This window comes from Echinops telfairi, unplaced genomic scaffold (assembly GCF_000313985.2).
Source record: "Echinops telfairi isolate 266 unplaced genomic scaffold, ASM31398v2 ScPeMD7_7424;HRSCAF=8462, whole genome shotgun sequence".
NCBI classification, from domain to species: Eukaryota; Metazoa; Chordata; class Mammalia; order Afrosoricida; family Tenrecidae; genus Echinops; species Echinops telfairi.
The window spans coordinates 11,292,364-11,306,841 of NW_022111324.1; the positions used below are offsets into that span (position 1 = coordinate 11,292,364).

At 37.1% G+C, this 14,478-nt stretch overlaps 1 protein-coding gene across 1 annotated transcript in view; it reads left to right on the forward strand.

The window, feature by feature from the left end:
- MROH9 (maestro heat like repeat family member 9) overlaps positions 1–14,478 on the forward strand; it is a 106,035-nt gene that overhangs the window by 9,969 nt on the left and 81,588 nt on the right. The window contains exons 5-6 of the mRNA XM_045297963.1: positions 1,480–1,584; positions 5,013–5,148. Of these exons, the coding sequence (XP_045153898.1) occupies positions 1,480–1,584; positions 5,013–5,148 (241 nt within the window). The remainder of the gene's footprint in view (positions 1–1,479; positions 1,585–5,012; positions 5,149–14,478) is intronic.

The window sequence follows — 14,478 nt, forward strand, 5'->3', positions numbered from 1 at the left end:
ATTTGCTTATTCACCCGCTTTGTCTTCAGCGGTTTTTAAAGCACACATTCCCCTATTCCCAGCCTTCCACTTATTGAACATTTACTCAAGCACTAAGCAAAATAGTTCATATGTGGCTGTCTCACTTAAGCCCTAAGATAACCCTATACGAAAACCACTACTATTGTTTCAGGAGACAATATTTGCAGACCAGGAAATAGAAGCAGTTTTCTATTTTTATTTCTAATGAAATGACCAAATTAATGAGGGAGAGGAGCCGCTGTAAGTTGGAAGTCTGTTACTTAACCATTTTGTCCTTTACCAACCATCTCTGAAAACTGCTGAGTTTTAAGTAAATTTGAATCCTCAAAGGGGCAGGAACTGACCCCTCTGAGATTTAAAGACTTCTCTCATTTACGAAAGGGGACTTGGGGCAGTTTTCTGGAAAGGAATAATGTATTCAACCTTGGTATAAGTATTATTGGCTCCAATCGACTGCCCTAGGTATCTGCTAGAGGCATATACACAAGAGGCATGTACGGTCTTCTTTCCTCCCCAAGGGTGTGAATAGATTTCTACAACTGAGGATTTAGAACAAATGAGTTATAGCAAGGTTGATTTTAATCCAAGTCAGCAAGAGCTCTCTCTCTGACTGGCCTTCAATAATATGCCAAACAACCAGGAGCAGGAAATTTTCTGGTGTGCAAAGGAAATTTTAGGGTAAGATGGCATATTAGAATCAAAATAGATAACCTTTCAGAAACATTAACAGGAATAATGATTCCTGAGGGTTCGTGAGGGGTGGGGGCTGGCTGATAGCATAGGTGACTGTATAACCCCACTCAAGGTGAGAGAGAACAACAGAATTGTATGTGGATGGATATATTGAATGGTATAAGATATGGCCAAAAATAAATAAATAAGGATTCCTAGGGGAGGTGGGGAGAGATAAAGGGGAGCTGATCTCAAGGATGCCAAGAAGGAAGGAAATGTCTTGAAACTGACTGTGGGAGCAATTGTACAATACTGCTTGATGTGATCAAATGATGGAGAGTTATGATATCTGTAACAGCTCCCAATAAAATGAACAAAGAAAAGAATCAAATAGCATTTCAATTCTCTTTAAAAACTGAAAATAAGATTCCATGATTTCTAAAAGCAATTATTTTGAAGGGAAAAGAGGAAGAACCTGCTGATAATCACATCAAAGTCTCCTGCTAAGCTTTTAAAAATTATATCTGGCAAAGTAATTGTCAAATGAAAAAAAATACTTGTTGATTGGTACTAAGTGAAATAAAGATCAGGTATAGACATAGTAACTAAGACATTATCTAGATACTTGTGCATATTTTAGAGATAGAAGTAGGTGAGATGTGAAATCACCAGGAATATGTCAGGGAACTCAGGAACCCCTGGGTTAAGAAAGTTAGAGACTAGAAGGGAGAGACTTTTAGGAATAGAAATGCCATTGTTCTAGGATAACTATCGTATCTCCAACAGGAAATCGCTGTGTGGATGAATGAAAATAGTTCACACCTGCAGGAAAGGATCATGGTAATCATTAGCAGAGTGCTAGCTTTCGCATCCCAGAAATCCAGGACTTACGTAAGTTACAGCGTGTAATCATGCCTCGTGATTCTGATTCTAGAACACTGCCTTCCAAGTCTTGTGTCTTGAGAGTGTTGGGTGCCTGTTTGATCTTATTGTGCAGGTAGGTTGGATGTCAGAGAAGAATGTCTTATAGGATTTTATCTGGGTCAGAGAAGTGTTTCTCAAACGACTAAACATCTTGTGCTTTATTTAAATGGTGTCAAAATCAGGTCTTCACTGACTCATTGGATTCTCCTTTATGAACCACAATTACTGTTATTCATAGTCATATGTATATTTCCATCATTTTTTTCCTAAAATGCACTTTTGAAGTGTTATGTATTAGTTGAAAAGTTATGTAATTCAATAATACTACCATTGCAAAACATGTTCGAGATGAGCAGAAGTTTTGCTTCATTATGCTCTCAAGCTCCATGTGGTATGATAGATGTCCTGCCAAAGCCCTCTCTCTATTGTACACACTCACACAGGCACACGCCCACGCCGAGACATAGCTGCTTTACTGTCTCTCTTTACTAAACTTCCATCATTTCTATACAGTTCTTCAAGTTCCTTTTTTTAAAGCAATATGTCTTAACCAATATTTTCATGTCAATGTATATAGATTAACTTCTCTTATTTAATCATAGCACATATTCCACAGTCTTTAGGTATTTTTAGGTATTTATTAAACTCTTTGGTTGTTGAACACTGGTATATTTTAGTTTTTTCCTACTTCAAACTATACAAAAATGGATATCTTTGTACAAATGTGCAAGGACAAATTCATCTTTCTTTAAAAAAACAATGAGAAAGATAATAGTGAAAAAGTAGGTATAGATTAAATTTTAGTTATGCATACTTTTCTTCCAGTTAGTATTCACGTGAATATTAGAGTGTTCATTGTGTACACCTTAACTGCACACATTGTGTACACCTTAACATTGTGTACACTGGATGTTTTCTGCTGAAGAATGAATAGCCATCTCGTCACTGCCAACATTACCTGAGGCTTACTGTAGTTTGAATGACATCTTCTCCTACCTTCTCAGATATCTCACACCGTCTCACTTGTAGATCTGCTTTTTAAGTCCTCCTTTTTGGTGGCTTTCAAACAGACTTCATTAATTTCTTTCCTGATAATCTGAAATTATTTCAGTAAGAGCTTAAAATAAAGGGCATCAGAAACAAACTTATAGGATGCTACTTTGATGTATCTGTTTTCTATTCCTTGTACTAACAGTCTAGAGGAGCCCTGGTGGCATAATGGGCCCTGAGTTGGGCTGCTAACCTCACATCAGTAGTTTGAAACCACTAGCCAGTAGAAAGATGTGGCTTTCTACTCCTGTAAAGGTTCGCAGTCAGTGAAGCCACGGAGGCAGTTCTACTCTGTCGTGTAGCTTCCCTATGAGTCCAAACTGACTAGATGGCAGTGAGTTTTGTTTCTGGTTTGGTGCTAACAGTAACTACACATCGATAAAAACCTGCCTATGCTTTATTTTGTCATTCTTAGTCTGTAACATTGAACTGATATTCTTTCATAGAGACTGTTCAGCACAGATTAGAACAGTCCCATAGGGTATTCTAGTCTGTAATCTTTCTATAGCAGATCACCTAGTCTTTACCCCTGCACTGGGTGAATTCAAACTGCCAACTTTTTAATTAGCCACCTAAAGCATAACCATTGTGCCATCGGGGATAATTGATCAGTTTTATAAGACACACAAATTTTAATTGTCTTGTTTAAAATCAGCTTTGGAAGACAGACATAATTTATTTAAATGAGGGAATATATATATGTTCTTTATAGTATGCTGATCCCCTATTTCAGTGGCCAAAAGACGGGTTGAATGACTTGTTTAAACTATCTGGTTCTCCAGTCTGGAGAGAAATCTCCCTCAACTTCTTACAAAACCTGGGCTTATCCATTCAAGTGCCTATAAATTTATCATTGATAATGTTGTAATTAAGGCTGGAGATTAAGTGTAGTTCACTATTCTAGCATGCTTTCTGCACAGTATCTAACATGCTACACACTAAACAAGTATGTAAGGTCAATTTATTGACTAGGGCCTATTCATACAATTCTCTCTGAATATACACATTCTAGTGATTTTTCCAGGTAGCAGGAAAATCGTTTTATTTTCCCCCTCTTCCTCCTCCTCCCCCTCCTCATCTTCCTACTCTCTCCTCCTCCTTCTTTTCCTCTTCTCTCTTTCCATTACTGTAGCAAAGTTCATTCTCCCAAGCACATCACTCAAGTGTAAAAGAAAAAATATTTAAATTTACATGTGCAACAAAAATCTCTCAGAAGCTGTTAATTGAGGTACCTAACTTTTCCTCCTGGGATGCTACAATAGAAACCTATGGGAAACGAAGTAAAATCATGTACTGCTCTGCTATGCAATGTTCACTAAGTACCACCAGGTGGAAGCACATCGGCGTTTAGTAAAGCCGTAAGCGTTGACTGAGTCAACCAGCTATCAGCTACTGGAGAGGTAGAGTGATTAAAAACAAACAAACAAAAAACATGGGAGGCAGGAGTAAGGAGCATGGGAAGAGATTAAAAAGAGTAAACTTTGCAATTCTCCCAGATGTTTCAATCGGACTCTAACTTTTACTATCAAAATGTATCCCAACCATCAAGGCACTAAGACTCTATAGGGCGCGCTAGCAGTGTGCCGAATCTGCAAATGCATAGCCCTTTTTGGCTTAAAAATATCCCCCATGAAATTGGGAGGGGAGGGTGGTAATTTATAAAATAAAAATGATTTCCCACCTCTCCTCTCTTCTCTAGTATCTCTAGTTTATTAATATTTGATCTCACCAAGCATGTCAGCCAAGAAGAAAAGATAAATATCTGAGCAGCCAATGTGTTTAGAAAATTGTAGGAGAAAGAATACATAAATGTTGGATTCGTTGTTGTGACATGAGAAAGAAATGCTCAAAGAAATGCTCCGAGTATACAAAAGAGGACCGGCCCCAGTCCAAGTCAGAGCATCCCAGGAGGAAAAGCAGCATTTCTCAGTAACTCACCAAGTCCTCGGAATTGCTTCACAGAGAGAGAAGAGAGCGTGCACCTTGCTGGACAATCACTCACCCACCGTGCACCTGGAACTCGGGATTTGCGCCTTGCAAATTGTTGTCCTCGTTATGGAATGGAAATTAGCATTGATTGAGTCATTGTTCGTTCCAAGTTCTTATGACCTATCTTGTCATAAATATTACCCATTAATACCCACAACAACCACTAAAATGTTAGTTACCTTCATGTCACAAATGAGGAAATCACTTGAGCCTTAGCAATATGCCAATATTGGAATGCACATTTTCCTAATCCTGAAGCTCTCTCTGATGATAGTTTAATTCCTAAGAAGAACACATGCAGACATTTAATGTCAATCACACATATATGCGTTTTCTCCTGTGTGATTCTCTGTTAGCCAAGTGTGGATGCTCCGTGTTTGGGTGACCTGGCGGCAGAGCTGGCCCTTCTGTGCAGTCATTTTAATCCTGCAATCACACAACAAGCATCCTTGGGAATGTATCACCTCCTCTGTATTGCGAAAAGCCAGAATGGTAAGAGGACTCAGCATTTTCCACAGGGTTACTAAGAATCTGTAGCTAATTAGGCTACTTAGAGATCCCTTGGAAGGCTTTAGCTGTTGATTTCTAAATGTTGCCTGTTCTAAGTTTTGCTTTACTTTCTGATATGGTTTTAAATCCTTTTAAATTGTCGAGAAATTCCAGTCATGCTATATTGTGCTAACTATAGATGGTTCTCCAAGAGCTGTGAAGTCAAGTGTTAGACAATTGATGTGGAAACGGGAATATTGGGTAGCTGGAGTGAGGGGGGTGTGTGGAGAAAAGAAGTACCAAATGACTCTTTAAAAGGAGCATTTTCACCTCTAAACCACCGCCAGTGTTTTTAAATGATTGCAATTTCTAAGAAAAGCTTTAGGGCCCACTCACTGTCAAGAATATAGAAAGAATCTTTTCAATTGAGGTTTTTCTTTTACTTTGTTATCATTGTTAGCTATTTTATTGTTTTTACTTGTTTGTTTATATTTTGTATTCTTTTTCTCTATGTGAAATCCAAGGTATAGAGACAATAAGTATATAGAGACAATAATTGGATTAATGTTTTCTTGGGGGTTTGGCAGAGGAGGTTGTGGGGAAATAATAACAGTACATGCAATAAAGAAAAAATGATTTTAAAACTTTTCATGATAGGATTGAATTATTGAATTGTATGATGAATGGATTATGTTCCAATAATCTGTTTTAAAATGTCTCACTTTTAAAAAACTAATATAAAGGAATGGAGTTACTTCAATATAGTCACAGATCCTTCAGATCAGAATTGCTAGGCATAAAATATTAGAAACATACAAAATATTATCTCTGACCACAACAGTGAAGCTAGAAATTAATTTTAAAAATTTTAATGTCTCCAGCCCTTTGTGTAAGTAACACATGTTTAAACTACCAGTGGATCAATGAAGAAAACAAAATGTCATAGAATCAAATTAAAATTAAAGACCAATATACCAATGTACTTATGGGATGCAGCAGAGGTAGTACTCAGCATGAGACTTACAGCAATGAATGCTTTCATGGAAATAGAAAAAGATTTTAAATCAACCGTTTAACTGAACAACTTCAAGAACTAGAAAGAAAAGAGAAACCTACGCCTGAAATTACTAGAAGAAAGGAAACAGCAAAGATGGTAGCAGAAGTAAATAAAATAAGCAGAAAAACAATACAGAGAATCAATAAATCCATAAGTTAATTCTTTGAAAATGGACTTTTTTTCTAGACTGTCAAAAATAAAAGATGCAAATAACAAAAAATGAGAAATGAAAGATGTGCTCTTACAAATGGCCTGATAGAAATGAAGAAAACTATTAAAGAATTATAGACAATTATGTAGACACAAACTGGATAACCCAGAAGAGATTAATATCTTGGAAGAACATAACTAGTGGTCTTAATAGAAGACAGAAAGTCTCAACACACCCATAACAAGTGAAGAGGTTGAATCAGTAATCAAAAACCTACCAACAACCACAAAAGTCTTGGGCCAGATCGTTTCATTGTAGAGTTCTAATAAACATTTAAAGAAAAATTGACAGAAACATTGTTGATACCCTTTCAAAAGATAGAGAGGGAAAGACTAATCTCTAATTCATTCTAGGAAGCAAATGTTCTAAGACTAAAGCCAAAGACACCAAACACACACACACACACACACACACACACACACACACACACAAACAACATGGAAATATTTCTTATGAATATAAATGCAAACATCCTCAATAAAATACTAGCCAACAGAATCCTACAGTATATTAAAAGAGACATATGCCAATTAAGATTTATTCCAGGACTGAATGGTTCAGCACTAGAAAAGCAATCAATATGTGATACTAAACCAATAAAACAACAAGCAAGTCACATGGTCTTCTCTATGCATGCAGAAAAAGAATTTGATGAAATGTAAAAAATTTGAAAACTCTCAAACAGATTGGAATAGAAGGGAAATTCCTCAGTGAAATTCAAAGCAGATATGAAAAGCCAACATTATAAGTTGGGAACAGGACAAAACTACCTGCTATCACCACTTCTATTAAATATTATGCTAGACATCCTAGGTACAAGAGAAAAAAATTTAAGATGCCTATTCTGGAAAATAAGTAAAATTACCTCTATTCAAGGATAATATGATCCAAGACATAAAATAATCCTAGAGTTCACAAAAAAACATATATTTATAGAGAAATTAAACAAAGTTTCAGGGCAGAAGGTCAACAAAACTCAAAGAGAGGTTGGGGAAACAATCCTGTTTACAGTGGCAATTAAGAGAATAACAGAATTTAAGAATACATTCAGTCAGAGCATGAAAGACATTTACAATAAAAATTATAAAACATTGCTGAAAAAATATCAAAGAAGACTTAAAAAAATGGAAGAATGTTCTTTGTTCATGAATGAAGACTTAATATTTTAAAGATGATAACTCATAGGTTTTATAGATTCAATTTAATCCCAATTTATAGATTCAATATCACTCCAATCATATTCCAATAGCCTTATTCATAAAAATGGAAGAACCCATCTTCTACTTTATAAAGGATTATAAAATGCCTTGAATAACTAAAGCAATGTTGAAAGGCAATAACAAAGTAAGAAGAATCACACTTCTTGATTTTAGAACATGCTATGCTGTTACAGTAATTAAACTAGCTGGGACATGCTATACTACTAGATTAATTTAAAAAGCTGGGACATGCTATACTGCTACAGTAATTAAACTATCTGGGACATGCTATACTGCTACAGTAATTTAAAAAGCTGGGACATGCTATACTGCTACAGTATAAACTAGCTGGTACTTGTGTAACAATAGAATTTACTTGGATCCACGATGAACACACATGGAAGCAGCAGTCAAGACATCAAACGATCCATCCCATAGGGCAACTCTGCTGAAAACTACCTGTTTAGTCTTTAAAGCCAAAGATGTCATTCTGAGGTCTGAAATGCACCTGATTCAAGCAAGGTATTCTCATTTGCCTCATATACATGCGAAACCTGGACAGTAGAAAAGGAAAAACAGGCTTATGTGGAGAGCAAATGTTTTGAGAATGATGAAGGTAACGAATGTACAAATGTGCTTTATACAATTGATGTATGTATGGAGTATGATAAGAGTTGTGTGAGCCCCCAATAAAATGATTACCAAAAAAAAAGAAAAGGAAGAACAGATAAAAATGGATATATTTGAGTTATGGTGTCAAAAAAATATTGAATATACCTTTGGCTGCCAGAAGAGCAAACAGGAGAGGGCTTCAAAAGTTGTGAGAAAATCCCATCATCTGCATGTCTTGGAAAAAGTGTAGTCAGAATACTTTAAAAAAAAACACTTTTATTGGCACTTAATCCACCTATCACATAACTCAATTATATCAAGAAGAATTGTACAACCATTACCACCATTAAATTCAGAATATTTTCTTTCTCTCCCCGTCCGCCCCCAATTATTAAACAGCCTTAGAAATGAATTGTGTCATCGCCTTCAGTTCTAGTGCGTACTCCCCTCCTGCTTGCATCGTTTACTCCTAAAATGCCCTCTCCCCACACCGACCCCTGTGTTCCCCACCAACACTGGCGTCAGTTATTACCTCATTGCAATAACTGATTGCCTCTCTGCTTCTCAAACTGGCAAACCCATCAGACACAGAACAAAACCAAAATGAAGTGCTAAGGAAAAAACAATAATAATATGAAGATAAAAATACAAACAATGAGTAAGGAAAAGGACCAACATCAAATAGTTTTAAAACCAAGGAAGAAATGTTTGTCATGGAACAAGATCCTTGCACCTAGAACAAATTCAGGTTGCGTCTAAAGAGAGGTCAACTGACCAAGTCTGATCCAGTATAATCAGGACTACCATGATCTATGTTTGATGGTTAAGGCTGTTGCAGACTTTTGCCTGTGGCTAGAGGGGAGCTCACAGAGATTTACTCTGACTAAATACTCTGCAGATGGGTTTTGGGCTCCCACAGTCCTCCACAGCCTTCCACAAATTGAGTGCTCACAATTTTAACTCTCATACTTTCCCCTTCATCATATTTGAACTTTATTGTCATCTTTGAATCATACAAGCTGGTGTGCTTCTTCCATGGGGGTTTAGTTGACTCCTTGCTTAGATGGCTGCTTATTTGAATACAAGCCTTTAAGACCCCAGACACTATTCTATTCCAGTAGATAGCTGGGCACCATCTGCTTTCTTCCTCACACTTTGCTGTAGCACCCTTATCTTCAGTGATCATTTCATGCAGGTGAGTATCGAGCAGGGCCATGTTATCAGAATGAACTGTCCTTGGATTGGAGCGAGGGTTCAGGGTGGCCCATAATTCCCCTGCTTGTCGCTGGGATATGCACGACAGGTTTATTGTGGTGGTTGTATTATGACAAATTCAAACCCCATAAGGTCAGCTACCCGGACAACAGCAACAAACCAATTAGCAGACAACAAAAGACAACAAACAAACAAAGAAAAACAAGCAAACTAACGTCAGGAAAACAAAAACGTGGGAAACAGTAAAGTAAAATCTTGTCAATCATCCCTCCTGGGGCATAAGGCAGTTGCTCTTGTAACATCATCAGTTTACCAATGGCACAGCTCTCTGGACACTGTCGGTATGAGGAGTCTATTCAAACACAGTTGCACCACGAGCTGCAACCCCTGAGTTGTTGCTCCCCACAGTTCCATCTCCCATTGGATTAAGCTCTGTTTACCCTAGGAATGGGGGCTGGGGCCGGGGGGGAAACTTCCTAGATCAGTTCTTCCAAGTTCAAACCCCTACTCAAAGCTCAAAATCTGTGATGTTGCTGCAAGGGGGGGGCATGTGTGTACAGACACACACACACACACACACACACACACACACACACACGGGGGCGGGCACTGTTTGACCCAGCTTTGTCCCAATGTTGTATAAGCTCAAGTGGATGGTGTCCACCCATCTCCCCACTCTTAAAGAAGTGACCCCAGACAATGTGAGGTCTCCTCCTTCAGCATGGCTCCTGTGAGGTATATAAAAGGGAGGTGATGTATGGTTCATGGCCAGTAGGTAGCTTTCTCCCTTTGGTTCAGGAATTGGTCTCTAAGATTTAATTAATTGGTGTTTCTCTTTCTAGCAGTGGACTCATAAAATATTTCTCCTTCTGTGATTCACTTCACTCAGCATAATGGTTTCCATGTCCTTCCATATCATGCAGAATTTCATGGTTTCATCACTGTTTTTAGAGATGCATAGTATTCCATTGTGTGTATGTACATATCATAGTTTCTCTATCCATTCTTCCACCATTGGGAATTTGCACTGCTTCCAGTTTCTTGCAATTGTGAACTGTGCTGCTATAAACACTGGAGAGCATACATCCACGTGTGGCTCCTATTTCCTCAGGGCATATGCCTGATAATGGGATTGCTGGATCATATGGGATTCCAATTTCCAGTTGCTCGAAGTGTCACCATATCATTTTCCACAATGGCTGTGTGCATTCACAAGTCCCCCAACAGTGTTTATGAGTTCCAATCTCTCTATGTCTTCCCAGTGTTTGTTGTTTCCTCGGGGTTTTTTTTTTTTAGTGGGGGTGGGGGTGGGCAGGCAGGCTAGGATTGTGGGTATACAGTAGTATCCCATTGTGGTTTAAATTTGCATCTCCCTGATGGCTAGTAATCATGAACATTTTTTTCATATGTTTGTTAGCCATTAGTACTTGATTTTTGGTGAACTGTCTGTTCATCTATTTTTCTTATTTCTTAATTGGGTCTCTTGTTATTTTCTTATTGAGCTGTTGGCAATTAGCCCTTTGTCCTATGTGTCCATTGGTAAAAATTTTATACTACTCTGTGTGCTCTCATTTCACTCTCCTTGAAGTCCTTCGATGTGCATAAGTGATGTAATTTCAGCATGACCCAATAATCTTGTTTCTGCTGTGTGCTCCTCCTCCATTATACTGAGTAAGTCTATGTATGCCCTGCAATAGGGCCCTTAAATTTGTTCCTGTCTTCTCATTGATGACCTTGAGAGCTTTGGGGTCTACAGTTAAGTCTTTAATCCATTTGAGTTCTTTTTTTGTGCATGGGGAAAGGGAACAAAATACGTCTTAGAAGTGAGACTCATGAGATGGCATCTGACATATTTTGGATATTTTCTTAGGAGGGACCAGTCTCCGGAGACGGACATCCTGCTTGGTAAGGTAAAAAGTCAGGGAAAATGAGGAAGATGGTTGCACACAGTGACTGAAACGTGGGCTCAGACGAAGCAATGATTGGTGCAGGCCCGGACAGTGTTTTGGTCTTTTGTACATAAGCTCAATATGATTTGTAACAGGTGCAATGGCACCGAACAATAACAATGAACATGTGAAGTAAGGGCATGGAATAAAAATTTCAAAAGACCCAAATTGAACATCTAGAAATGAAAGCTACAATATATGAAATAAGAAATTATTTCATGGTGGACATTAACAACCTATTAGTCATTCCAGAATATAAGATTAGTGTTTGGTGATGGACAACATAATTATCAAGTATTAAGCAGAAAAGAATCTGAATAAAGTTAGCAGAACCTTACTGAACTATGAGACAACTTCCATCAGCTTAATTTAAGTGCAATTTACAATGCCAAAAAGGTAATTAAAAAAGAGAGAGAGATAGAGAAAACGTAATTTAAGATTGAAGATTGAAATTTTTCCAAATTTGATCAAACAAGATGAAAAATGATAAACTGCTGATTCAAGTATCTCAATGAAGTTGATTCAAATATCTCATTAGATCTCAAGTATCTGATGAAAACTACCTCGATGCATATGACAATCAACTTACTTATCAGAAAATCTTGAAAGCAGCACAGATTAATTTGCTAAAATCAAATTGCAACAACCAGTGATAAGAAGCCACAAGAAAAATAACTATATTATATGCAAAGAGACAAAGGTAAGGACGACAGACTTCTCATCAGACACAATGCAAGCTACAGGCAATGAAGAAACTTCATAAAACACTGAAATAAGCAAACACAATTTGTCAACCTTAAATCCTGTAACTAACAAAACCATCTTTCAAAAACCAAGGTGAATAAAGGTAGTTTTCGATATATGTAAGGGGCCTTTATAAATTTCATGAAAAAATAAAGTTGAAAAATAATGGAACTTTCCCACAAACTTTTTGAAGCCCTCTTGTGCAAGAGGTAGGATCTATCACCAGCACCTCCAGACTCCAGGGGACATTTAAGGAAATCCTCCAAAACTAAAAATTGAGGTTAAATGCAAACCTAAATCTGCACAAAGAAATCAAGAGTGGTGAAGATAACTAGCAGGTAGACATCAGAAGTTCTAATTATTTACTTCCCTTTGAATGATAATCAAATGCTTTATGAAATCATGGCAGCAACGTGAAAGCAAAGCACATGGCAACAGCAACAAGCTTTGAGAAGAGACATATAAGAATACAATGGTTAGGCGCTTATATTAAACATAAAATTCTGAAATGTCTCTTGAAAGTAGACTGTGCTGAGTTAGAGATGTATACTGAAGCATCCCCTAAAGTAGCATAGCAAATAAATGCATGTAAGAAGCCAAAATAAAGATAAAATGGAATTAGAAAATACTTAACTGAAAAGCAGAGAAAAACAGAGCTTGTCAGATTCACTGAAAAGCACAACTCAGCCATATGTTGACTATAAGAAACATGCATTAAATACAGAGGCACGTGAGAGAGAAGTCACAGGTTGGAAAAAGAGAAACTCGGCAAAAGAACGGGATAGGGGCAACACTAATATCGAAAATGGAATATCATATTAAAAGGAATGTTCTCCGGGAAAATGAGGGTCATTTCATAACAATAAAGGGTCAATTAATTAAGAAGATAGAACAATGTTAAATATGTTTTCACCTAAAAGCAAAAGTATATTATAATAAATTATTAACACTACAGTATGCAAAAACTGGTAGAACTTCAGGGAGAAATAGATAAATCCACAATTATGATAGTTTCAATAACTCATATATTAATTACAGAGAATATCAGTAAATATATAAAAAAATGATTTGACCTACTGGACGTCCAAAGAAAATGTCACTCAATAATGGGAAAATTAACATTCTTTACAAGGGCACATGAAACATTTTACAAGACAGACCATGCGCTCAACAAATTAAAAGGAATTTAAATTTAACAAATTAAAAGGAATAAATTGAATAGAACTTATTCAATTATAAATAAATTATCTGATCAAAATGGACCTAAACTAAAAATCAGCAGCATATACTCAAACTTACCAAACGCACACATCAAATATGCTGAATGTCTAGTATAAGTCTATATAACGCCCTCCAAACACTGCCACCCACTCAATTCCCACTCAGTGTGACCCTATCGAAAACAGTAGAGCTGTTCCATAGGGTCTCCAAGATGTAAATCTTTAAGGAAGCAGGCTTCCTCATCTTTCTCCCTAGTGGTGGCTGGAAAGTTAGAACAACACTCACTGAACTGCTCTGGCACCAGGGCTCCTTATTTCCCAATATAATGGTTAACAAAAATGCACACAAATCAACAAAACCATGTAAAACTTACACCTTCTCTGAAATGATAGACAAATGAACCTGATGTCTTAGTTGAGAGCTTCCGGGTAACCCACTCCCTAAACTAACTTTTTAAAATATTCACTTATTTTTATTTATTTTTCCTTCAGACCATTTTGTTAGGACCCAATCCAGGCCTCATACCATCCCATGGTTTAGTCATATCAAGCAGTGCTGTAAAATTGCTATCACAATCTTTTTCCAAGTATTTTCTTCCTCCTGGTACTCCTTGAAATCAGCTTCCTCTAACCTCTGATACATCCCCTGCTGTACCCCTCAACCCTAGGAGCCCTTATTCTAGTTTCCTATACTGCAAAACATAGAAAAATACTAACACAGAATCAAGAAGGTTATGATGACAAGATATGAGATAAATCCTAGTATGAAAAAAAACTCCAGAAAATATCAAAGACTAGATCAAGCACAAAGTATATCAAAAGAGAGATCAAATGTCAAGGTTTTAACCACTCGTCAGATTTATCATTTTAAACTACTGCAGTCCTCTCTCCAGTACGCTCTGCCTGATAACCAGCTTATCCCATACCTCAATTACGGTTAGAGTGAAATCCCCAGAGCCTTATTCCCTGTGTAGGTCCTGAAAACGTGCCTCCAAATCTGCTCTTCCATCGGATTACCAATAGATTTTCCAGTGCAGTGAGCAATGAGTTTATGGGCTACATGTGTTTGATTTATGGTCATCCTATTAAATGTATCTACATTCTTCATTCACTTTTCACATAGGCT